The sequence below is a fragment of the Xenopus tropicalis genome, chromosome 9 (genome assembly GCF_000004195.4).
Source record: "Xenopus tropicalis strain Nigerian chromosome 9, UCB_Xtro_10.0, whole genome shotgun sequence".
Taxonomy (NCBI): domain Eukaryota; kingdom Metazoa; phylum Chordata; class Amphibia; order Anura; family Pipidae; genus Xenopus; species Xenopus tropicalis.
In genome coordinates, this window is record NC_030685.2 from 76223612 (window position 1) to 76248641 (window position 25030).

The following is a 25030-nucleotide window of genomic DNA, read 5'->3' on the forward strand; positions in this document are numbered from 1 at the left end:
CCAGACGCCGTGGGAGGGATCCATCAAGGCTGACTTGCACTTTTCAATGGTTCTTAATGTCAGTTATGTCTCTTAAATGATTATATGGAGAACTGTTTAGTTTGTTAAATATTTTATTGGTAATACTGAGGTACAATTGGTGGGTTTTAGACCTAAATGTTACTCATAGGGGGAGATTTATTAATGTCCGAATTTTGGACTTTTAAAAGTACGATTTGTAAAAATTCGGATTAAATCCGATAATTTCTGATGTGCGTTAATTGTACAAAAATTTCGTATTGTGGCCATACAAAAATATTGTGGTACGATCCAAAAGTTACGAAATTTTCGTATCCGAACCATCGTAAACGGCGCGAAAATTGATTTTTGGATCCTCCCATAGAACTCAATGGTACTCTGCAGCTCCAACCTACAAAATTTTCATATCCAAATGATCGTAAAAGGTGCGAAAATTGATTTTGGAAGCCTCCCATAGGACTCAATGGCACTCTGCAGCTCCAACCCGGCCCAAGGAAAGTCTCCCATAGGGCTCAGTGGCACTCTGCAGCTCCAACCCGGCCCAAGGAAAGTCTCCCATAGGGCTCAATGGCACTCTGCAGCTCCAACCCGGCCCAAGGAAAGTCTCCCATAGGGCTCAATGGCACTCTGCAGCTCCAACCCGGCCCAAGGAAAGTCTCCCATAGGGCTCAATGGCACTCTGCAGCTCCAACCCGGCCCAAGGAAAGTCTCCCATAGGGCTCAATGGCACTCTGCAGCTCCAACCCGGCCCAAGGAAAGTCTCCCATTGGGCTCAATGGCACTCTGCAGCTCCAACCCGGCCCAAGGAAAGTCTCCCATAGGGCTCAATGGCACTCTGCAGCTCCAACCCGGCCCAAGGAAAGTCTCCCATAGGGCTCAATGGCACTCTGCAGCTCCAACCTGGCCCAAGAAAAGTCTCCCATAGGGCTCAATGGCACTCTGCAGCTCCAACCCGGCCCAAGGAAAGTCTCCCATAGGGCTCAATGGCACTCTGCAGCTCCAAACTGGCCCAAGGAAAGTCTCCCATAGGGCTCAATGGCACTCTGCAGCTCCAACCCGGCCCAAGGAAAGTCTCCCATAGGGCTCAATGGCACTCTGCAGCTCCAACCTGGCCCAAGAAAAGTCTCCCATAGGGCTCAATGGCACTCTGCAGCTCCAACCCGGCCCAAGGAAAGTCTCCCATAGGGCTCAATGGCACTCTGCAGCTCCAAACTGGCCCAAGGAAAGTCTCCCATAGGGCTCAATGGCACTCTGCAGCTCCAACCCGGCCCAAGGAAAGCCTCCCATAGGGCTCAATGGCACTCTGCAGCTCCAACCCGGCCCAAGGAAAGTCTCCCATAGGGCTCAATGGCACTCTGCAGCTTCAACCCGGCCCAAGGAAAGTCTCCCATAGGGCTCAATGGCATTCTGCAGCTCCAACCCGGCCCAAGGAAAGTCTCCCATAGGGCTCAATGGCACTCTGCAGCTCCAACCTGGCCCAAGAAAGTCTCCCATAGGGCTCAATGGCACTCTGCAGCTCCAACCTGGCCCAAGGAAAGTCTCCCATAGGGCTCAATGGCACTCTGCAGCTCCAACCTGGCCCAAGGAAAGTCACGATACTGAAGCTTGAATGAATTATGAAACATTCGTACTCATTGCGACAAATACGATTTTGTTGCACAAATTGTCGCAAAGAACAAAAAAGTCACGTAAGTTAACGAAAATATCATAGGAAATATGCAAAAGTTCTAAACTTTAGAAAAGATACAAATTTTTTGTAATCGGATCTGTCGTACTTTAATGAATGGGCCCATATATTTTGCTGCTCTTTTATCCTATGTAATAGGATAAAAAATTTAATAAATGGTCATGAGTCATGAGGTCATGCTACTTGTCTAGTGGTCCATAGCAGCCAATGAACTTTTAGTATTTCCTGGTCAGCTGTTTGAAAACAAATATTTGATTGGTTGGCATAGGTTACTATATGTGGGATTTTTTATTACATTACTCCGCATATATTTTGTACATTTAACATGTAATGTTACAAGTAGATGACGTCGACTCTCCTGCACAGGGTTGGACTGGGCAGACAGGACACTGGTAAAAAAACCCACTTATGAGCCCCAACTGGCCCAGGCACATTCCCCACTAGCCCAGGCACAAGTCAGTCTTGATGGATCACTCCCACAGCATCTGGTAGGCCTGCTAGAAGACTGGTGGGCCCAGACCACCCCAGTCTGACACTGCTCCTGCCTAGAGGTCAATATTTTATTGCGTAGTGTAATAATTGTTTTATTTAACCCTGTCAATATTTTATTGCAGTGTAATAAGTGGTTTATTCAACCCACATACATATGTCAAAAGGGCAATGTTTTGGGCTGGGCCCTTTATTAAGCCTAGTGTAACACACGTAAAGGTCAGTATCTAAAGAGTAAGCGGAGGGTTGGGTTACCCGCCTTCCTGGTTGATGTAATCCCATAACCAATGTATTTCAAGTGGATCAAAGTTTATTTAATGTCCGGAAGTTTATAATTCAATCCATATGTCCACGTTACAAGAAAAAGTCCAGTTTATTATGTGCCTAGAAACAAAATCATATGAACTTTTAGTGCTAACTTAAATGTTGAGCTGACATACCTGAAACCAGGGGCGTTACAATGCTTTCCTCTGGACTCCCTCACTTTGGATTTCATGTGCGTTCTGGTTTGTGCATGAAATTGCGGGTCACAAGTGATACACTTTCATATGCAGGACTCATGACTCCCATTTGGATGTCCAGTGTCAATCAGTTAATACATTATGAATAAACCTGTAAGGGAGGGAAGGGACTTGATATTATATATACCAGGTAAGGTGGCCATAAATGAGCCAATAAAAGCTGGCAACGGACAGAGTCAGCAGCTTACTGGCCTGTGTGTGGGGCCTTTAGATGGGCCTGCCTAACCAATACATGGTTGAAATTCTCCAGATGTCAGTCAGCAGTTTTAATTGCCTGTTAGGGTGAGGAGCGCATCAGCTCATTGATGGCCTGTATCCTGTTAATGTGATCCAATCATTGGGCCCAAGAGCAAACAATCAGATCAATACAATATTGCCCACCTTAAAGTGGGCATATCAGAGAAAGAGCTGCTCATCTGGCTACCTCACCAAATGAGTGGATTCCTGAGTGCATAGCTGAGTGCCAGCTTTATTCCAGGTTTGATAAAGACCAGGGGGGCCTTTTTGCATATGTCTGTTGTCTGTATAAACCACTTAGTGCTGCTGGATTTCTTTTGTTATATTATTTAACACTGTGGCGTCACTACCCCTTCTCCTTGACAGATTTTGGCTCCTTTTTTAGAAGTAAATTTCTATTTTCTGTTTGTAACATTGCGTAAAGGTCCCCATACACAGGCCGATTGTAGCTGCCGATATCGGTCCCTTGGACTGATTCGGCAGCTTATTGGCCCGTGTAGGGGCAGGAACGAGGGGCATGCCCGACTAATATCTGGCCTGAAATTGGCCAGATATCGATTGGGCAGGATAAAAGATTTAGTTAGAGCTGATGTGGTCCCTGAACTGATTGCCCCATTGCCGCCATTATAATTCGAATTAGCCTACATTTTCCCTGATATCGCCCACCCGTAGGTGAGGGAAATTGGGAGAAGATCCGCTCGCTTGGCAACCTCGCCAAGCGAGCGGATCTTCACGTGTATGGGCACCTTAAGTCAGCTTTTGGTTCTCAGATGCTGCCCAAGCCCTGGTTACTTCTTTTTTCTAAGATCTGACCCTTGCCTGAATTTGACCATAACTGTTTGCTGCTTGTCCTAACTCCCAACCATTTACTTATTGTCCATCCTTTCTCAAATCCCCTGTGGTCATTGCAGCAGAAATTTCTGGGGCCCAAAAAGGCATAGGTAAAGACTGGTGATTGTTACTACTAATTTACTGAGGAGTAGGAACCACTTCCAACTTTGACTAAGGCTTGGGCTTGGCACCGGCACAGAACGGATGATGGATCAAAGATGGTGTCCTACTGTCTGAGAAGCCAGGAGAAACTTTAAAAAGCCGATACGTGTAACGTTTTTGGTGCAGTAAAAGTATAGCATTTTGGTAAGGCCATGGGTGGATCATCATTCTTTCCTTGTCCTATAAATGTACTAGAAGTCTGCCCGTAAATGAGTTATATATGAGTTATAGGGCTTCTAAAATAAGAGACTTTCTCATGGAAAGAGTTGCCAATAACCCCCCCCCCCTTCCCATAAAGTTTCAGTACAGGTGAAGACCCTAATGAATTCCTTGTCAACAAGATGAAGTGGGAGAATCCAAGTAAAACTCTCTTAGAAATGTTTTTGGCACAGTCCGGTTTTATTGCTAAAGTGCTGACACATTCAGCAGACCGCTGCAAATTAAGGTTGACTCCTGTATTCGAGATTACGTGTTTCTAACAAGGCGACTCCCACGTGAATGAAAAAAAAACAGGAGTTTGGCAAATTCAAACCTCGAAAAGTTACAACTGTGTTTTAATAGAGCCGTCTTGGGGAAGATTGCCAAGAGCAACATTTTTGAGGGTTCAGTGCCAGCATTAGTGTTTAATTTAGCAACCAGGGTAACACAGGGAAAAGCAAATGTAATTATGTTTTTTTTTGTTGAAAATGTTTTTGCATTTCTGTGGAAAAAAGAAAACAGATTGTGTGCATGAATGGAATGTGGCGGCTATAATAGTGGCCTTATTGGGATAGCTGTGTGTGGCATTATTGTCCCTGTTATACATATGGTTGCTCTTAACTCCATTTCAAACACTGCTAACACTGCTAATTACTGAATACAGTATTTAGTAGAATTAAGTATAAAGCAACTGGACTTTCTGGGTTTTCTTTCACTGCTCATCTGAGTGGCTTCTTCATTTCAACTAAGTGGTACTGGGCATTTCCCACTATTTAAACCCTAAAGGGCAGTACGGTCACAGACACCCAATCACAATGGTTCCATTGAACTTATTTAGTTACGTATTAGCTAAAGCTCATAGATATGTAAAAGTGTTATCCAGTCACAATGGTACCGTGATTCTCATTGAGGCAGGTGTTAATCTTTCAATGTACATGACTGGAAGTGTGAATTTTTATGAAACTGCTGGGGGTAAGGATGTCAAAGCAGCATTGTATGTTGCTGACAAGAGGTGTCGCAGGCCCCCTCCTCTGTTCTGGGATGATTTCTCCAGTTTAGCTTCGATGGCCTCTTTTACACCTCTTTCAAACTGTCTTCCTGGTCCCAAATATGCACATTGCTGTCCTCAAAGGAGTGTCCCTTTTCCTTGAGATGTAGACAGATTGCTGAGACTTGACGCCAGGGGCGGGCCAAGCTGACCGGGCGCCCTAGGCAATCCGGTCGGCAACCTCGCTGGTTCACGATGCGCTAGCGGCTATATCATTGCCCCCACCGCGTAATGACAAGCGGTGGGGGCAATGACTAAAGTGAGTGGGCTAGGGGTAGGCAGGAAAGGCTGCCTGGCGCCCCCCAATCGTTGCGCCCTAGGCAGCTGCCTATTCCTGCCCCCTAGTTCCGGCCCTGCTTGACGCTGAGGCGTCAGCCCTCCTATGTTGGGCCATTCTTTTACAGAGCTCTTTAGGGTTTAAATACCTGGGAATTCCCTAACATTCTTTGTTAGCTTGAGAAAGGACCAGGAGGTCCGAAACGTTGCTGTGTCTGTGCCATATGTAAAATAAAGGCAGTTTTATGAAAATCAAATGGGAGTGCTGCAATTTCGATATATTGAATTCCCTACCACTCAATTGAACTGAAGAAGCCACTGGGATGAGTGGTAAAATATAAGAACACAGAAAGTCCAGTTGCTTCAGACTAAATTCTACTAGATACTGTATACCATGACCTGGATGAATGAGAATCTTCATAGACAGGGAAGCCAAGATCCTTGGCTGGAGATATGCATTCTGAAGTCCAGTTAGGGTGACATTTAGAGAAAATTCCTTTTTGCCCTTGTAGAAAGTTCTGGAACACAGAAGATTATTTACAGTGAGATTTGTAGAGACCAATTGACCATGAACAGTTTCTGGACCTTGCCGGACCTTGAGCGGGGACGTGAATATAATAATATCTGAATGCTACTGCTTTATAGTGTCTAATAGGTTAAAGATGTATGTAGCTTTTTAGTTTAGCTGACTTAAGCAATATGCATTATCTCATTGGCCAATGGTCAGATACCTAAAAGGTCAATCTGTGCGTGGCTAAGTTTAAAAGGTAAATGTGACACTCCTGCTAAGTGTTTGTAGATTTCATGGTTAATGAGTATATTTCATGTGAAATATATAGATATGCGTGTATCATTATATAAGGCTTTACCATGACAACAAATGCAAGTCCTAGAGCCCTAAGGGCCACACTTCCCTCTGCAGATTGCTCAATATTTCCATTTTATCTGGTGTTAGGTGTATATGGCCAGGACAGGAACGAAGGGTAGGCAGAAGAGGCATTGTCTTAGGGTGCAATGCAAAAGGGGTTCTAGGCATGTACCTCTTATCTGCCGCACCCCAAGTCCAGGCCCTTAAGTCCCTTGAGTCTTGCTCACGATACCCGTCCCTACTGCTCCCCGATGCTCACTTATCTCTCCACCCAACCCTTGTCATCATCACCATGAGTGCACATGCGTGGTCACATTGGGGGGCAGGGATGGAGCAGCGTGGCCTGCTGGGTTGCAAGCATTTTATTGGTTGCCATGGGTTACTGCTTCTGGGCAAACTTTGTGCATTTTATTACATATGGGGGTAGGTATTTAGCTTTTCTCTTCCATTGTTCTCAGACCGACACTAACCATGGAAAGAGATGGGCTCAGATGAAACATCCAGAACCACAATGTATGAATTTTCCTGGACAAAACCTATTTCCATAATTTCTGCCTAAAATATCTGTCCTTCTCCCTCTTGCCTAATGGTTACACTCTCAACTATAGTGACCAAGTTCATTACATAGCATAGAAATTAAAATAGAATCCAGCCTGCCTTCTGTTCTGAGGAATAACATACAGTATAACTCATCTTTTATTCCCTTGGCTACAATTCCAGTAACTCACATATAGTAGAACTGAGTAGATAACGGCCACAGGAGGGGAATGTCTGTGAGTCAGTTGACCGAGCAAGTTACAGACAGAATAGTCACTGGCTACGTGGGGGAGGCCCAGCCGAGGAACAACTCCGGCTATACATGGTGGGATTCTGTTTTTCTAGTAAATCCATCACAACGTCTATGGTTACTGATTGCTAGACATTGCCCTTCCGCTGTCTTACGATGTACGAGCAATTTCCATGCACTCACGCCCTTACCAAGGAGATCTGCACAACATAATGTCAGCCTGACTGCTAAATGAAAGATGATGGGGGGTAAAGGTGACTTGCTGATGACATAATATTTATAGGAACAAAATCCACCCTTTCCCCTATAAAGATAATGTGTCACAGACCTGTAATCCTTGGAATTACCGTATAATCAGAATAATTTGTTCTGCACGGGAATTCAAAAACCTACTGGGACTGAATTAAGTATTAAGAAGCGAGGAAGTGAAGCATACTATGCGGGACAAAATAAAGTCTAGAATTCGCACAAAATAACAGTAATTTCATGTGTTCTGGATGTTCTGGCATTTTAAGTTATGTTTGTTCAGAATTTTCCCTTACAAACTCAATAGCTCTATACATTTATACCTTTAGATCAGAAAAAGTTCAGCAATATACCCATGTAATGTAATAGCCTCATTGTATAACTCAGTTCAGTATAAGAAACTGCAAAAAGTAATAATATTAGTCCTATGTCATTGGTAATTGGGTCAGGAACTGTAAATCCTTGCTCAAAAAAGCTTGCCCCAGGGATCTCTGGGAAAAGGAAACCTAAAGGAATAGGGATGAGTTGGTCAGAAACACAGAACCTACCTATAACCACCTACTCACAGCCCCGCCCGGGACTGACCCACAATATGTGGCTTTTTTTTCTGATTGGAACATGATTTGATCCTACTGCAGGAGTGTAGCCCAGGTTGTACGCAAATTGTAAAGGCTACAGTGAGAGGAACATGTTCAAGGGGCCCATAGTCATTCTGGACCTGCCACCCATTCTAGCCCAAACCAGCAGCAATCTAAACCATGCTAGGGGCAGGGTTCATGCCAAGCCTGTCTATGGAATGACAAATAGAGGAATGTATAAATAGGGGGGGAGGGGGGGAGGGAGAGTAAAAGGTAACCAACAGGGGGTGTGTAGAATTCTAATGCCAGCATTGATTTACAGGTATGGGACCTGTTATCCAGAATGCTCGGGACCTGGGGTTTTCCAGGTAAGGGGTCTTTCCATAATTAGGATCACCTACCTTAAGTCTACTAAAAAATGATTTAAACAGTAATAGGATTGTTTTGCCTCCAATAGGATGAATTATATCTTAGTTGGGATCAAGTACAGGTACTGTTTTATTATTACAGAGAAAAGGGAATCATTTAACCATTAAATAAACCCAATAGGGCTGTTCTGTCCCCAATAAGGGGTAATTATATCTTAGTTGGGATCAAGTACAGGTACTGTTTTATTATTACAGAGAAAGGGGAATCATTTAACCATTAAATAAACCCAATAGGGCTGTTCTGCCCCCAATAAGGGGTAATTATATCTTAGTTGGGATCAAGTACAGGTACTGTTTTATTATTACAGAGAAAAGGGAATCATTTAACCATTAAATAAACCCAATAGGGCTGTTCTGCTCCCAATAAGGGGTAATTATATCTTAGTTGGGATCAAGTACAGGTACTGTTTTATTATTACAGAGAAAGGGGAATCATTTAACCATTAAATAAACCCAATAGGGCTGTTCTGCCCCCAATAAGGGGTAATTATATCTTAGTTGGGATCAAGTACAGGTACTGTTTTATTATTACAGAGAAAAGGGAATCATTTAACCATGAAATAAACCCAATAGGGCTGTTCTGCCCCCAATAAGGGGTAATTATATCTTAGTTTGAGAATCATGTAATGCCAGCACAGTTTAACAAAAACAGAGAAACAGGTAAATAGACATTACCTATGTGTGAAACACTAGCGATGCTTGGGGAATGCAGATTATTAATGTGCATTACTGGTCTTAGTATTCTTTAATATAGCAGATGCAACCCCCCCCCCCTTCTACACTGTACTCACTTCATTTTGTTTGGCACCATACTGCAGCAAGATACACCAGGGTCAGTTGCATGGCTTAGTGGCCTTTGTGGCCCTGGCGTCAGAGAGGAATGGAACTTAGTTTAGACTACCTGACAAATGAATACATTAATACAGGGCTTACAGTAAAGGTGATTAAAGCAGCATCAAAAGTCATTGTCTGCGCATGTTCATCATTCACTCTGCTTGGAAACACAGTAATAGAGCGCCCTCTTTCTGTTCTACTTCCACTGACCGTACAATATCAATGCCTTTGTCTTCTTTAGACTTTCCTAATGAGCATTAAAAAAAATACTCCCTGTACATGTAAGACAGACCTGTGTATCTACTCACAGACTGGCCATATTTTTAATGCAGTTGCAGGGGTAAAGTTTGCCAGACTTTACTGACCAACTGATTCTCCTATATGAGGGATAGACCTCCTCATTTTGTTTTCAGTGCCAGAAAACAAACAAGCATAACCTCCCAACTAGGGTGCCCACCTTTTTGCCTACACTTTACTGGCTGGGGGGCAGGTCCTTGACATTAGGGGTATGATAATGATACAGATGGGGAGGGGCCATGTCATCAGGATCGCTGTTAGAGCAGAATGTGTGGGTTAAGCAGGTAGAGGTGGAGTTTTGGATAGGAGTTTGGGGCAGTTCAGAAGAGGATTTAAGGTGGATTGGAGGTGTGTTGGGGTCAGAGGACTAGTTATTACAATTTACCAGCTAGGCCAGTAAAATTGCCAGGTTGCAGTCTTACTCACAACTTATATGTAAATGTAATACTACAAAAAAAAGTTGTAATACCCAATAAAAAGTTGCAGAGAATTAAATAGACTGATGTTGTAGACATTTTCCAGCTGATTAAAAAACATGACCTGCCATTTTCAATTGACAAGTTATAGCAGTTCTTATGGCGGCTCCTCCTGTCCTGCTGGGCCTTCGACAAGTGACACTTATGCCCATTTATTAAAACTGGATTGGTTGAGAAGGTTGGTTTCAGTGATGTTTGAAGACTTTGCAGCAGTGCCATTGCCAAGTTTTTTTTTATTTATTTTCATTGCTCCCCCTAGTGGCATAATGTAGAATCTATGAATTAAATATATAAGTTTTAGCCTTGGTTAAAATATATTAATACATGTAAACAACTCTCTGTAAAGCAAAGAAATAGCTAAAGAAAAAAAAAGTGCCAATGATTTTAGGGGTCATTTACAAGTGCAACTTGCAAGTTTATAAAAACAAGTTGAGAATGCATTAATTGGATATAGCATTTTTAAAAGGTACTTGTGCCCATACATACTGCTATCTGTTTGCACTGGTGTTGTAACTACAGAGGAAACAGACCCCATGCCGATGGGGGGGTGCATGTATGCTTCCCATGTAGGGGCACCTGCGGGTGACCAGTGATGCACATGAAATTGTGGGTTACCTGAAATTTTTTGTGCATCACAGGTGACCCCTAATTTCCACTGGGGGGGTGGGAGCCAGGAAAAAAATTGCAGGGGATCCCTTAGTTACACCACTGGCTTGCACTGTGTATTAATGCAGACATTTAACTGAAGCCATCCAGCCTGTACTCTGCAACTTGCATGCCATTCACAAACAGCAGACATCAATTAACAGCTTAAATGATGCAGCACATGTAAAAGGTGGAAGATGCACTGGCAGGGACACAAATTCTGGAAAAAAAAGTAATACACGTCCTGTTTTGCCTACAAAAATTGCACTTTGCACTAGGGATGTACCAAATCCACTTTTTCGGATTCGGCCGAACCCCCGAATCCTTCGTAAAGGATTCGGCCGAATACCGAACCGAATCTGAATCCTAATCAGCACATGCTAATTATATTTTGGAAGGGTTATATGTTGCCACACGCAGCGGAAAATTTACAAACCGTGTTTACGTCACAAAAAGTCACATGATTTTTCCGATCTGAATTTGGATTCGGTTTGGCCAGGACCATGGATCTGGTGGAATCTGAATCCTGCCGGAAAAGCCTGAATCTTGGCCGAATCCAGAACCAAATCCTGGATTCGGTGCATCCCTACTTTGCACTGTGCGGTGATTGTAAATGACCCCCTATTCTTTCCAGTATCTTATGCAGGGTTCTAAATTGCTGACATTAAAGGGGACCTGTCACCCAGAAATAAAAAGCTTTATAATAAAAGTAATTTTCAAATTAGACATGAAATCCAAATTTATTTTTTATTGATACAACCATACCCATTATAAAGGCATTTAAAAATCCCAGCTGTCAATCATATATTTGCCTAGGTGCATATATTTGCACTTCTTATATATTCCAGCCAGTGTAGCCAGTGCATGGGTATCAGGTCCCCCATTTTATCTAAAAAGCAAGATATTGGGGTGATGCAAACTTGCCTTACTAACAATGTACACAAAATGGCAGCTGCCAGCTGGCTGTGATTGTGTAAGACAGAAGGGAACAACTAACATGATAGAAACAAATTTGGAATTATTTCTTAGGGTAACAGGTTCCCCTTTATAATAAAATGTAAAATGCAAGTTACCAGTGAAGTGGGGCATTGAAAAACTTGTATGTAATCTCAGCGTTTAATAGTGATAGAGTATTTGGGGTAGGCGCCATCATCACAGAAGATCACAAACATTGTGGGATTGTCAACATCATCCACTACAGAGTCACAGCGAGTTTCCGGGTCTTCCCCAGTCGGCGGGGCATCTTTATAGCGACTTTCCCCTTTTCTCCACTTGCCAGTGATCACATCAGCCACAATGATATGTTTGTGCCCATCTTTATCAGGAACAGAGTATGTGTCAGTACAAGAATACCATGCATTTAGGGCAAAGTATGTTCCACATCCATAAAGCGTTGCTGGGGGGAAAAATTATGCGTTAGTAGAAAATCTTCTGAAAAGCTGCTGATATTACATTTTAAAATGAACCCTGTGCTGCTAAATCCTGCCTGTGGATTTTGCATTGAGTTTGGCAATGGAGGGAGCCTGCGTATTTGTGTTTTCCTGTGACTGGGAGCTGCCATAGTTGCCCTCATGTGGGCATAGTCACAAACTCTATTGAAACAGTATCCTTTAGAAGTTATATTTTAAATGAAAAGTATAATAACATACAATAAACAAAAATTGTGAAAGGATATGGCTGTGCTACTCCTTTTAGATTGTAAGCCCTTTTTACCACTTGTATCCGATATTACTGTAATCTGTATGTTCAGTGATTACACCTAGGGGCACATTTACTAACCCACGAACGGGCCGAATGCGTCCGATTGCGTTTTTTTCGTAATGATTGGTATTTTGCGATTTTTTCAGAAAATTGACGCGACTTTTTCGTTACCAATACGATTTTTGCGAAAAAACGTGAGTTTTTCGTAGCCATTCCGAAAGTTGCGATTTTTTCGTAGTGTTAAAACTTGCGCGAAACATCGCGCCTTTTAAGTTTTAACGCTACGAAAAAATCGCAACTTTCGGAATGGCTACGAAAAACTCGCGTTTTTTCGCGCAAATCGGATTGGTAACGAAAAAGTCGCGATAATTTCCGAAAAGTCGTAAAGGAGCCGAAAACATCGCAAAAAATACGAAAAAGTCGCAAAATGTTCGTTTTCAAATCGGATTTTTCCAATTCGGACTCGGATTCGACCCATAGTAAATGTGCCCCCTAGAGATGAGCAAATTTTTTCACCAGGTATGGCTTCGCAGCGAATTTTCGCATTTTGCCACTGGCGAATTGTTTCGCGAAACTTCTGTGAAAACTTGCCGCGGAAAAATTTGTTGCGCTGAATATTTTTTTGACGTGCAGCATATTGGGAGCGGTCGCGTCCAATAAGGATTATTTATATCTTAGTTGGGATCAATTACAAGGTACTGTTTTATTATTACAGAGAAAAGGGAATCATTTAACCATTAAATAAACCCAATAGGGCTGTTCTGCCCCCAATAAGGGGTAATTATATCTTAGTTGGGATCAAGTACAAGGTACTGTTTTATTATTACAGAGAAAAGGGAATCATTTAACCATTAAATAAACCCAATAGGACTGTTCTGCCCCCAATAAGGGGTAATTATATCTTAGTTGGGATCAAGTACAGGTACTGTTTTATTATTACAGAGAAAAAGGAAATCAGTTTTAAAATTCTGATTTATTTTATTAAATTGTAGTCTATGGAAGATGGCCTTTCCGTAATTCGGAGCTGTACTGAGTAGAGCTCAGGAAAGGGAAATACAGAGAGGGGGAAGAGTGATGGCCTATTTTCTTTTTACTTTCTCTCTTTACCTTTATGATGTGGAATAATCTTCATCATTATGTGGTAGGGTCTAACTCGATAAAGAAATTTAAGCATGAACAAAATAGACAAAAAGCCGTTTTTAAGACAAATTGAAGCCTAACTGCTAAACAAACAGATAGTTATTGTCATATAAAGTGGTTTCTGGAAACATTTATTTTTGTAATAAAGAATTAAAAATTTTTAAAAAAAACATTAATATTTTGTTTACCAATAAAAAACAAATGGAACTTACCATTTTTGCCACAATAAGTCCTGTTAAATCCATATTTTATGATTTTCTGGGCTGTTTCAATATTAGTGCCATGAAAGAGTAGTTTTTCATTTTCCTGATACGGAGAAAGTCTGTCAGCAAATAGTTTTCGAATACGATAACTTTGCCACAGTTTAACATTCTGCACTCTTTCGATCTAATGGGGGAAATAAATACTGTATTGAAAGTGTCAAAGCAAGAGAAGAAGCTTTAGTTTTAGGAGGGGGTTTAATTGTAACTGCGCCTGAGCCCCCTTTAAGCCAAGGCTTAAATCAAAGACAGAAGATTCCTGAGATAAAACAATAATCACAAGATCTGAAAAAGCAGCTGGTTGCTTACTGACCACTTTATATTTATATAAATGTATCATACGTTCACTATGAATTTGATAAGTAGCATTTTTTAGACTATTAATGGGGTTATGAATTGTAACTTGAGGTTAAACTACTAACACAGATAATTAATACTTGGGCACAATAAGTAGAACTGGTGAAGTTTTTTTAACTTTTTGACTTTTTTGAAGTTAGATGTTATAAATTGTCACTTGTCAAATAACAGATTTGGACTTTGTTTGTGTTGGCAGAAGATTATGGGTAACCAGGACAGCCATATTTTCAAATGCACGCACTCCCATAATTATGCCTCACTTTCACCACTTTTATACAATTATATTTTTTGCTGTACATTAGAGTGATGATATACAGTTATACACTAACACACTGAACTATATTTGACTATATTTTCTGATTAATATAAACTCATATGCCAGGCACAAGCATAGCATTTCTTACCTTAATCAATTTACAAGTATAGGGTTTGGCTGATTCATAGAATTTCTTTTCAATATCCCTGTATTCTATAGATTTATTTGAAAGCTCAATGGTCTTATATTCATCAGTGTCCATGTCAGTCCATGTTGGCGGGTTGCGAAGATATGCTGAAATAATATAGTTGTAAAGAAGAAGAATGATAACATTACAATTTACAATCAGACTGTAATGCCAAAAGCAACGTGGCCCAACACAGTTACAAGGAATGTGGGAGAATACACAGACCAAACTGGGACAATGATTAAATAACAGGAATGCAGTTTTACTACTTAAAAGTTATTGGATTGGCCCTGTTCCCAATAATTCTCACTGTCTAATCCAGGGATCCCCAACCTTTTTTACCCGTGAGCAACATTCAAATGTAAAAAGAGTTGGGGAGCAACACAAGCATGAAAAAGGTACCTGGAGGTGCCAAATAAGGGCTATGACTCGCTATTTGGAAACCCCTATGTGGACTGGCAGCCTAAAGAAGGCTCTGTTTGTCTTTACACTGGGTTTTATGCCACCAAAACTTGCCTCCAAGCCAAGTAATCAAAAAATGAACACCTGCTTTGAGGCCACTGAGAGCAACATACAAGGGTTTGGGGAGCAACACGTTGCTTACGAGCTACTGGTTGGGGATCACTGGTCTAATCTATCAGAAGGCTCTCAGACTGTTGTATTTTTGTTATATTTGTATATTCTTAGAGGAATGTTATAGGTTATGTTTAGTCTGTTGTGCACCTCTCCAGCCACAGAAGGTTGAACTGATTTATAACAGAAAAACGGCAATAGATCAGAATGGTAGCACCATAATGAGTATTGTCACAGTTACATTGTTAGTGTTAAGAAAGTCTGCTTTAGGTCTGCAGATATAACTGTAGTGCCACTGCAAAAAGAAGACGAACGGTGGAAAAGCCTATTAGGCCTATTCTAAACAACTTTTCAGTTAGTCTTCATTAGTCTTCATGCTTAATTTGTTAGTGTTTTTGAATTATTTGCCTTCTTCTTCCAACAGTTTTTGAATGACCCCGGCACCAAAAAAATTATTGTATTGTGAGACTACAGCTTTATTTTTATTGTCACTATTTGTAACCTGCTTTTCTATTCAGACCCTCCCTTATTCACATACCAGTCTCTTGTCCAAACTACTCCCTAATTGGTAAGGTAACTTGGACCCTAGCAACCAAATAGCTGCTGAAACTACAAACTGGAGAGTTCCTGGACTGAAAATAAAATAACTAAAAAACTGCAAATAGTAAAAAATGAAGACCAATCGTAAATTATCTCAGAATATTACTCTCTACATCAGTGATCCCAAACCAGTTGCTCCTGAGCAAAATGTTGCTCCCCAACCCCTTGGGTGTTGCTCACAGTGGCCTCAAAGTAGGTGCTTATTTTTGAATTCCTGGTTAGGAGGCAAGTTTTTGTTGCATAAAAACCCAATGTAATTGCCAAACAGGGCCATCTGTAGGCTTCCAGTCATCATAGAGGCTATCAAATAGGCAATTATAGCTCTCATTGGAACACCCAGGAACCTTTTTCATGCTTGTGTTGCTCCCCAACACTTTTTCCATTTGAACGTGACTCACAAGTATAAAATGTTGGGGATCCCTGCTCTACATCATACTCAAAGGTGACCAACCCCTTTAAGAAAAAAATGGACAGTATTATCATTTATCATTCCTTAAAATAAGAAAAACTTACCGTCAAAGTTGTCTCCTGAATAAGGCTCTGATTCCTAAATAAACAAAGATAAATAGCAATGAAAAGCAAACTTTCCAGAAGGCTGCAACTCAGTTGAAACATTTTGTATAGGTAACCTCCAAGCCATAGTGATGAGCAAATCTGTCCCATTTAGTTTTGCCGAAAAATAAATGTTGCTATTCTTTTGTCGCCCGCTGCTATTGTTTTGTTGCCCGCTGCTATTCTTTTGTGGCCCTGGCTATTCTTTCATCGCGAGGCTATTCTTTTGTCGCCCGCGGCTATTCTTTTGTCGCCTCTGGCTATTCTTTTGTTGCCTGCGGCTATTCTTTTGATGCCCGCGACTACTCTTTTGACACGCGGCAAACAATCCACCAATGGCGAAATGCGGAAATTCGCCACAAATCCATGCCTGGTGAAACATTTTGCCCATCACTAGTGATGGCATAAACCATAAATAGACCAAAATAAGAACAGATCTGAATAAAATGGATGGGGACCTATTGAAGAAGCAACCATCATACAGTATATCTCACACTGGGTGAGGGGTTGCAGACAGCAAAGGGGGCTATGTGGTGTTGCACCCTGCTAAATACCCCATGTGTTATGTGCCAGCAAGTGTAGGGTTTATCATTGTGCCAGGGCTGTAGATTCAATGTTCCCAGGTGTTCTTTTTTATTAAGATGTCCAATGTGTCCAAGGGGCCCACCTGTTGGATCTTTGACCAGGGTCTATCAAGGCCATAAAATGGCCCTGACTTCCAGCACTCCTTAATATCCATTCAGTACCAGCTGATGTTGCTAAGGATACATGAGTGATGTTATAACTTGAACATAATCTATGTATGTAATATGTATAGAATATGTATTGTACCATTTTGTATAAAATGAATTGAAATAATAGGATATCAGGTAATATAGACAAAATCACAAACACAGACAATGTAAAGTATGATGTAGTTTAAAAAAAGTTTGCACCTGTATCTGAAAACTTATGGTCTTAAATGCCTGGGAATAAGCTTGGTAAACCTTGTTTGTAAAAGCAATGATGCAGATCTTGGTGAGACTCGTATGTGTATTCTTCTCGAAATGTTGTATAAGGCCTTCTATTATTCTAGTAATTGAGTCACTGGGGTTCATGAAAGCCATTCCTGTAACATAAAAAAGGGTCCCCTATGTCACGCATCACATAAAAATTCTATGCCACTCCCTATTTGCATGTCCCTATCATGGTATGAATGTAGAATTTGATGTCTTGTGTTATTATTAGGTTAATATGTATCTGGAACTCTGGGGTGAACCTTGCGTTTTTTTTATGCTTATACCTGAATGTGAACAAACAATGTATACATATCTGTCTGTATATTACTTTGCATTTATACTTATTATTTGTTTGTACTTTACCATGAGTCTTTTACAAAGGTTTAGTTTACCTTTGTTTGTTTTTTGTATATCGTTTTATATTATGTAATAGGGACAGACACTGTCTCTTTAAGAGTCTGTCTTATATGTTTTTTTCTACCTTTTTCCTAACCTTGTTTTGATTGGTTGTATTTTCTAAAAATATTTACTTCCTGTAGCTGACATTTAACCCATAATTAAGTGTCCCTAGAGCATGAAACGCATAGGGCCTTTTTAATGTATCATTGAAAAAGTGTTTTTTACTTACCCCCAGACCGAGCACCAAACTGCACTGAATTCGGAGTCAGGGTAAAGTCCTGCATATGTACTTATAAAAATGATGCCTTTGTGGCATAAACATAATACACATAGTGGCCCAGTAACTACTATTGGCTCTGTTATATGCCCAAGCTCTAACTCTGCAACCAGGTAGTGATCATAAATTTCTATACTTCAAAATGAACATTTCAGTAAATGTACCTGTTCCAATGGCCGGCAGTGCTACAGTTTTGATGGAGTGATTTACACATTCTTCTAATATTCTTTCCAGTGCCGGTACCATGTCTTCTGAGCTTGTTGGACCAATCAGATGCAGGATTTTCTTGCATTTCAGGTTCCCGCCACTTGTCAGCACCATCTTGTCTGTGGTTATGGGAGCTGGAATGGGTAATATTTCTCAGCCAAGCACAGACACTTTTTATATGAAAATAAATTTATTAAAATTGTGTACAATACCCAATGTTTTACATTCGTCCTTCACACTGCTTCCAGCTGCTGATAATATTGCTGCAGAGACGCCTGAAATAAGAATGAATTCATTTACACACCATTCAAGACTAAAGACAATTATTAGAATTGAATGCATCATTCATCAACAAGGAAGGCCACTTGCTATAGTGGTGAGCCAATCACAGACATGGAGTTGTGTGGGCAAACACTTATCCCATCTAATAACTGATCAGCAGTGATTTCCTACCGTAGCTATGAAATCAGACTAATGAACTCACATCATCTAAATGGCTCAGAGGCGGCACGTTGCAACACTACCCATTGGTCAGCGGCCCAGTGGTTGGGGACCCCTGTATAACCAGCCCATTGGGACCACCTTAGTGCATATGACATTTTGAAATGTTTATTTATATTTGCTTACCAAAATTTCTATTTAATGAGCAGTTAGTTAGATTTATGACGCACTCCACATCTTGCTTAGTAATGTCTCCCTTAATTAATGTCACATCTTTCCCATACAGTTTGAGATAAAGGTTGTATTTCTAAATGAAAACATGAAAGAGCATTCATGAATATTTCATTTAACACAATTCTGGATAAACATATCTGAAACAAAATATGGGTTGGTCAACTCTGGCTATGATCACTATTTGGCTTCCTGTGTATGGCCAATTGTAAGGCAGAATTGTTTTTGAAATTTAAGGTGGTCCTACATGCCAACAGTCCAATTTGGCAGCTTATTGGCCCTTGCGTGGTGCCCTCCGATGGGCCTACCTGCCCAATAACTGTCCAGATGTCAATTGTGAAGGTTTGAAAGTGCTGTTGTGTTGAGGACCACATCAGCTCGTTGATAAGGTCCTTGCCTTGACTGCTTGTATCCCATCATTCTGATCTGACCGTTTGGCCTAAAGGGCAACCGTTGCCAAACAATTAGATCTTTCATTGTATGGTCACACCTTCTCTTAAATAAATTAGGTATTTAAATATATAATGTAGGGACCTATAGGGGGAGATTTATCAAGACATGAACGCTCGGAGCGTTCATCCGAACGCTCTGAGCATGTTTATGCCGATTTTTTCGCACCCGCGCAATTTTTTCGACCGCCCGCGCGACTTTTCCGGATGCTTGCATGAAAAATTCGGAAAGGCTCTGCCACTGTTTACAATCGTTCAGTATGAAAATTTCGTGACTTTCAGATCACTAATACGATATTATCGGGACTAATACGATTTTTTGTAAGCATTTTCGTGATATTTGCGATCTTCAAAAATTTTCTTTTCCAATCCGAATTTTTCCCATTCGGGATTCGAACTCGTGTTTTGATAAATCTGCCCCATAGTGTTAACAATCCCTTTAGCTTTAAACCCTACCCTCTTTTGCCTGCATCTGTTGAACCAGGCCAGAGCCAGTAAAGCCATCTTGTCCTAGAGGGGGCCAATACCTTTGGAGAAGTCGGGTAGCAGGGACCCGTTGAATGAGTATTAGTAAGTGCAGGATATATTTTATAATAGAACTTTCTAGGAAAGTAAGACAGTCAGCTTTAGTTAGAAAGAGCAGCTTTATGGCTCCAACCAGGAGAGACAGCTGGGAGTATTCTCCTTTACAGGCTCTGCTGCCTTAGTGAAGGGACCGCAGTACTGGCAAGGGTATCAGGCTAGCTCCCTGATCCACGTCTGCACCACTCCACGGTGGTACAGCTTTACATTGCTTGCTCTGCATTGAACCTGCCAATCCACATTGGCATTGTGAGTATTTACTGCATAACCCTGTGGAACATTTGTGTTGGGCAATAAAACCAGTTTACTTTGAGTTTGCTGCAAGAACTGTCTGGTACCCTTTTATTTGCTTATTTTGCACACAGCCTAAGTGAGTTGTAGTTACACTACCTCCCCCTTGATCTTTCCATGTAGTGAAAGCCCAGCTTGTCTGTTAGTGTCCAGTGTACCCCATGCTCTATAGCCTATCTAGCTGATCTTTGTCTGATTACAGCCAAAAAGGGGTTACAATAATATTGCCTACTTGGATCAATGCTCATTAGTTAAGCCACAGATGGCTTTTGCTTTTTTATGATTTTTGACATCTTTACTTCTAACATTATCAAAATATTCTTCCATTTTTTATTGAAATATAAACAATTGAAATGTGTTTATATGTAACCTAAAATGGAATAACTGCCAAAACTGAAAATATTATTTTTACCTGGTCAGCCAAGATTTTATTCTCAAAAGCCTTAACTTCCCTTACGTCCCCTTGCGGCAGCAACCATGAGATTACATTCCCCTGTCAGGTAGGACAAGCAGATAGAGAGTTAAATAACAAAAACCCCACCTATAAGTAGGAGTTCCTTACCAGCCTCTGATAGTGTTTTTTTCTGTCCTATGAGGTAGGTCAAGCGGAATCCTTCTAATTCCTCTTTCTTTTTTTCTTTAGGTTTTCAAGTGCCAGGTCCCAAGGGGACTTGAGGACCGCTGGATTAGCTGTCCAAGGGGCAGAATATCCAAGGGACGCGTGTGTCCTTAGGTGGAGCGGCGCCACTGTAAGGGAAAGCAGCCGAGGGCTGCCCATTACTAAGATGGCGGCCGTGGAGGAAGCGCGCTGCTTGGAGCATGCGCAGATTCGATCGCGCTCCCGGATGACGTCACGCGTGCGCCGATACGGACGCAAGCGGCGAGGAACAGGGGATTTAAACCTGTATTTTGTTTGGAGCGGTGCCTGGGCTCATACGGCGGTTCTAAGAGACGCTGAACGGTCCTGTAAGAGTCGTCTCTCCTGCCTAGGCTGCAGCCTTCTGAGTAGGCTGTAAGGTAGTGTAGAGGTTGGTGGGGGCTGTGGTAACTGCTGTGTGGTTTAGATCTTACACTCAATTACTTATTATTCTTTCAGATGTCCACCCCTCCTATTCAGGATACGCCTGCGGTTAAGAGGCACAAAAAATCCAGACACCTACAGTGTAGAGCATGTGATGACATGTTACCGGATGGATATGAGAAAAGATTATGCAAAGACTGTTTGGCTTTTGTGGCACAGAAACAAAGTCCAGATGCAGACTCATCTCTGTGGATTAAGGAGTTTATTAAGACCACGATGAAGGAAATGATGTCCCAATCACGGAGTAGCTCCAGTAACTTTGCTGATCCATCTCAATCACCTATTGAGACAGTTACAATTTCACCTGAACATTCAGGGGAGGATTCTTCTTCGGAGGAGGAGGAGACTTTGGCTTTATTCTCTCCAGAAAATACTGCAAAGCTGATTAGGCGTGTCAGATTTACAATGGACTCTTTGGAGGGAACAGAAGCAGACACCTCTTCTCAGACTGTAAAAAGAGCTAAAGCTTTTCCTATTCATCCCATCATGAAGGATCTCATGAAAAGGGAATGGAAAGATCCAGAAAAAGCGCCTACAATAACTAAAAGACACAAGCTTTTGTTTCCAGTGCAGGAGGAGGAGTCACAGGCCTGGGAGACACCTCCTAAGGTAGACATAGCAATTGCTAGACTTTCCAAAAAGACTTTAATTCCGGTGGAGGACGGATCCGGGTTGAAGGATCCTATGGATCGTAAAGTAGAGTGTGTTCTTAGACGCTCTTATACTACAGCAGTTGCTGCCTGTAAACCAGCTCTGGCAGCATCAGGTGTTGCACGCTCCACTAGATTTTGGCTTAAACAACTTGGTGAAGATGTAGCCAATAAAGTTCCTAGAGAAGATTTGTCCAATTCCCTTGCAAGAATCAATATGGCTCTGGACTTTTTATGTGATGCTACTTTAGAGGGAATTAAGTTGTCAGCTAAGGCGATGGCCTTATCCACCGCTGCTAGGAGGGCTCTTTGGCTAAGAACCTGGACAGCTGATGTTGCTTCAAAGAACAGTCTGTGTACCATGGGGTTTGAGCCTGGTCATCTGTTTGGTTCTGAACTAGACAAGTTATTGGAATCTTTGTCAGGTGCCAAGAGTAAACGTCTGCCTCAGGAAAATGTGAGAAAGAATAAAAACTCGTTTTTCAGAGCCAAAAGGTCTCCTAAACGTGAGTCGCCCTTTAGGAGGGACAGAAGGAGATCAGATAAGGATTCATTTCGTCCCTTCAGAAAGAATTCTTCTTTCAACAAGGGAGGAGACAAGCCCTCCTTCCAGAAAAAGAAGTCACCCTTCTGACGCCAGAAGCCTTCTTCCAGTTGGAGGAAGACTACATTTTTTTCTACCAGAATGGGAAGAGACTGTAACAGACAGATGGGTTCTCCAGCTTATAGAAGATGGCTATCGGATAGAGTTCCATCAGTGTCCGCCTCAGAGGTTTCTTCGTACTCCCTTGGCCCAGTCTGCAAAACAATTAGCCCTCGAGGAGGCTATAGAGGGGTTTATTTCTTCAAGGGTCCTCGAGAAGGTTCCTCCATTAGAGGAATTTCAGGGCACATATTCAAAGGTTTTTTTAGTGCCCAAACCAAATGGTTCCTTCAGAACCATAATAGACTTACGTTTTGTCAATCGATACATCCGGAAAAAGTCCTTCAGAATGGAGACTATCAAATCAGTGATGAATGTGATAGATCGGGGAGACCACATGGTTTCTTTAGATCTCAGGGATGCTTACCTGCATGTGCCATTGTTTCCACCCCACAGAAGGTTTCTTCGCATAGCGGTGGTAATCAGAGGCTCTCTTCTACACCTGCAATTCAGAGTCTTACCCTTTGGGATAACAACAGCCCCTCGAGTTTTTACCAAATTGGTGGTTTCGGTGGTAGCAGTCTTGAGGAAGGAGGGGATTTCAGTGGTCCCGTACCTAGACGATTGGCTGATTTCAGCAGTATCAGCCACACTTCTGCAGAAACATCTAACTCAGACTACAGACTTACTCCAAAAACTGGGCTGGATAATAAATTGGGAGAAATCGACCCTTGTTCCATCAAGGGAAATTCAATTTCTGGGCTTCCTCATCAATTCGGCAGAAATGAAAATATACTTACCAGAGGAGAGAATACTCAGGTTGACACATGCTGTTCGCAACATAATAGAGCTCCCACAGATTTCTCTCCGTCTAGCAATGAGAGTCTTAGGTCTGATGACTTCTTCCATAGCCGCAGTGCCGTGGGCAAGGTTTCATATGAGGCCCCTACAGACAGAGATCTTGAGGAGATGGGATCGTCGGTTGTCCTCACTAGAAGACAGAATAATTGTCAGCAGAGAGACAAAACTTCAGCTGGGGTGGTGGCTCCAGAGGAACAGATTATCCAAGGGCTCGACGTTCCAGCAGGTGGAGTGGACTGTCCTTACCACGGATGCTTCCCAGAAAGGATGGGGTGCTCACTTATATGGGAAGACAGCTCAGGGAGCCTGGAGTCCCATGGAGAGTTCAATGTCCTCCAATTTCAGGGAGCTGAGAGCAGTCTTCAAGGCAATTCAGTTTTTTCAGCACCGCCTAAGGGGAACCCATCTAAAGATTATGTCAGACAACTCGACAACAGTTGCTTATATCAACAAGCAAGGGGGTACCAGAGCGCCTATCCTGAGTCAGGAGGTCTACAGGATCCTGTTATGGGCAGAAAACAATGTAGTCCAGTTGACAGCAGTCCATATAAGAGGAGAGGACAACATTTTGGCAGACTGCCTGAGCAGGAGATTGTCAGTGCCAGGGGAATGGGCGCTAGACTTCAGGATGTTTCACAAGATCTCCAGTCTTTGGGGAGTGCCGGTGATAGATTTGATGGCAACCAGGAGGAATCGCAAGGTGGAGATGTTCTGCTCTCTCAACAAACTGGATCAGCCAGATTACTTGGACGCAATGTCCTTCAGGTGGGACTTTCCCCTGGTGTATGTATTCCCACCAATTCCGATGATTCCCAGAGTGATTCAGAAAATAAAGCTGGATCAAGCGAATGCCATCCTAATAGCTCCCTTCTGGCCCAAGAGAAGCTGGTTTGCACCGTTAATGAGAATGTCCAGACGGAAATTTTGGATTCTTCCCCAGTTTCCGACCCTATTGACCCAGGAGTCTCTATGTTACCAGGATCTTGCGAGACTTCAACTTACAGCCTGGAGACTGATAGGTCCATTTTAACAGAGCAGGACTTATCGCCTGAAGTAGTTGATATCCTCATCCATTCCAGGAAGCAGTCCACTAATAGAATCTACTCCAGGAATTGGAGAATATTCAAAAGCTGGTGTTGCAACCATCAAATTAACCATAGACAACCACCAATCAAATCTGTACTAAAATTCCTTCAAGAAGGGTTCTCCAAGGGGCTGGCTGTTAATACAATCAAGGTACAGATTTCTGCGCTTTCTGCCCTTTTGGATAGGCCGCTCTCTTCATTACCATTAGTCAAGAGGTTTTTGAAAGCTATATCCAAGATCCGTCCTAGGGTGCTCTACCCTTGTCCAACATGGGATCTCTCGCTAGTTTTAAAGAAACTTTGTGAATCACCTTATGAGCCTCTTCAGGATTGTTCTTTAAAATGTCTCTCCTTCAAAGCTCTCTTTTTGGTGGCTATCACGTCGGCTAAACGTATTGGAGAACTTCAAGCCCTCTCATCCAAGGAACCATACATCTCTTTTTTGCCGGATCGAGTGGTATTGAGAACTCTGCCTGATTTTAGACCTAAGGTGTCTACGGCTGGTAATATTAATCAGGAGATTGTGCTACCTTATGTGAATCAAGGATCTCAAGCTCAAGATAGCCAGCTCATTCTACTGGAT

General features: G+C 42.0%; 1 protein-coding gene across 1 annotated transcript; it reads right to left on the reverse strand.

The window, feature by feature from the left end:
• Positions 1–11397: 11397 nt before the first annotated feature.
• LOC116407752 (protein mono-ADP-ribosyltransferase PARP15-like) lies at positions 11398–20569 on the reverse strand. Its single transcript, XM_031893716.1, has 9 exons — positions 20540–20569; positions 18761–18881; positions 18346–18408; positions 18091–18267; positions 17188–17360; positions 16214–16247; positions 14489–14634; positions 13680–13854; positions 11398–12022 (listed from the first exon to the last, which is right to left on the reverse strand). The coding sequence occupies exons 4-9, from the start codon at positions 18245–18247 to the stop codon at positions 11736–11738; spliced, it is 972 nt and encodes a 323-aa protein (XP_031749576.1). The 5' UTR covers positions 18248–18267; positions 18346–18408; positions 18761–18881; positions 20540–20569; the 3' UTR covers positions 11398–11735.
• Between the last annotated feature and the right edge of the window lie 4461 nt (positions 20570–25030).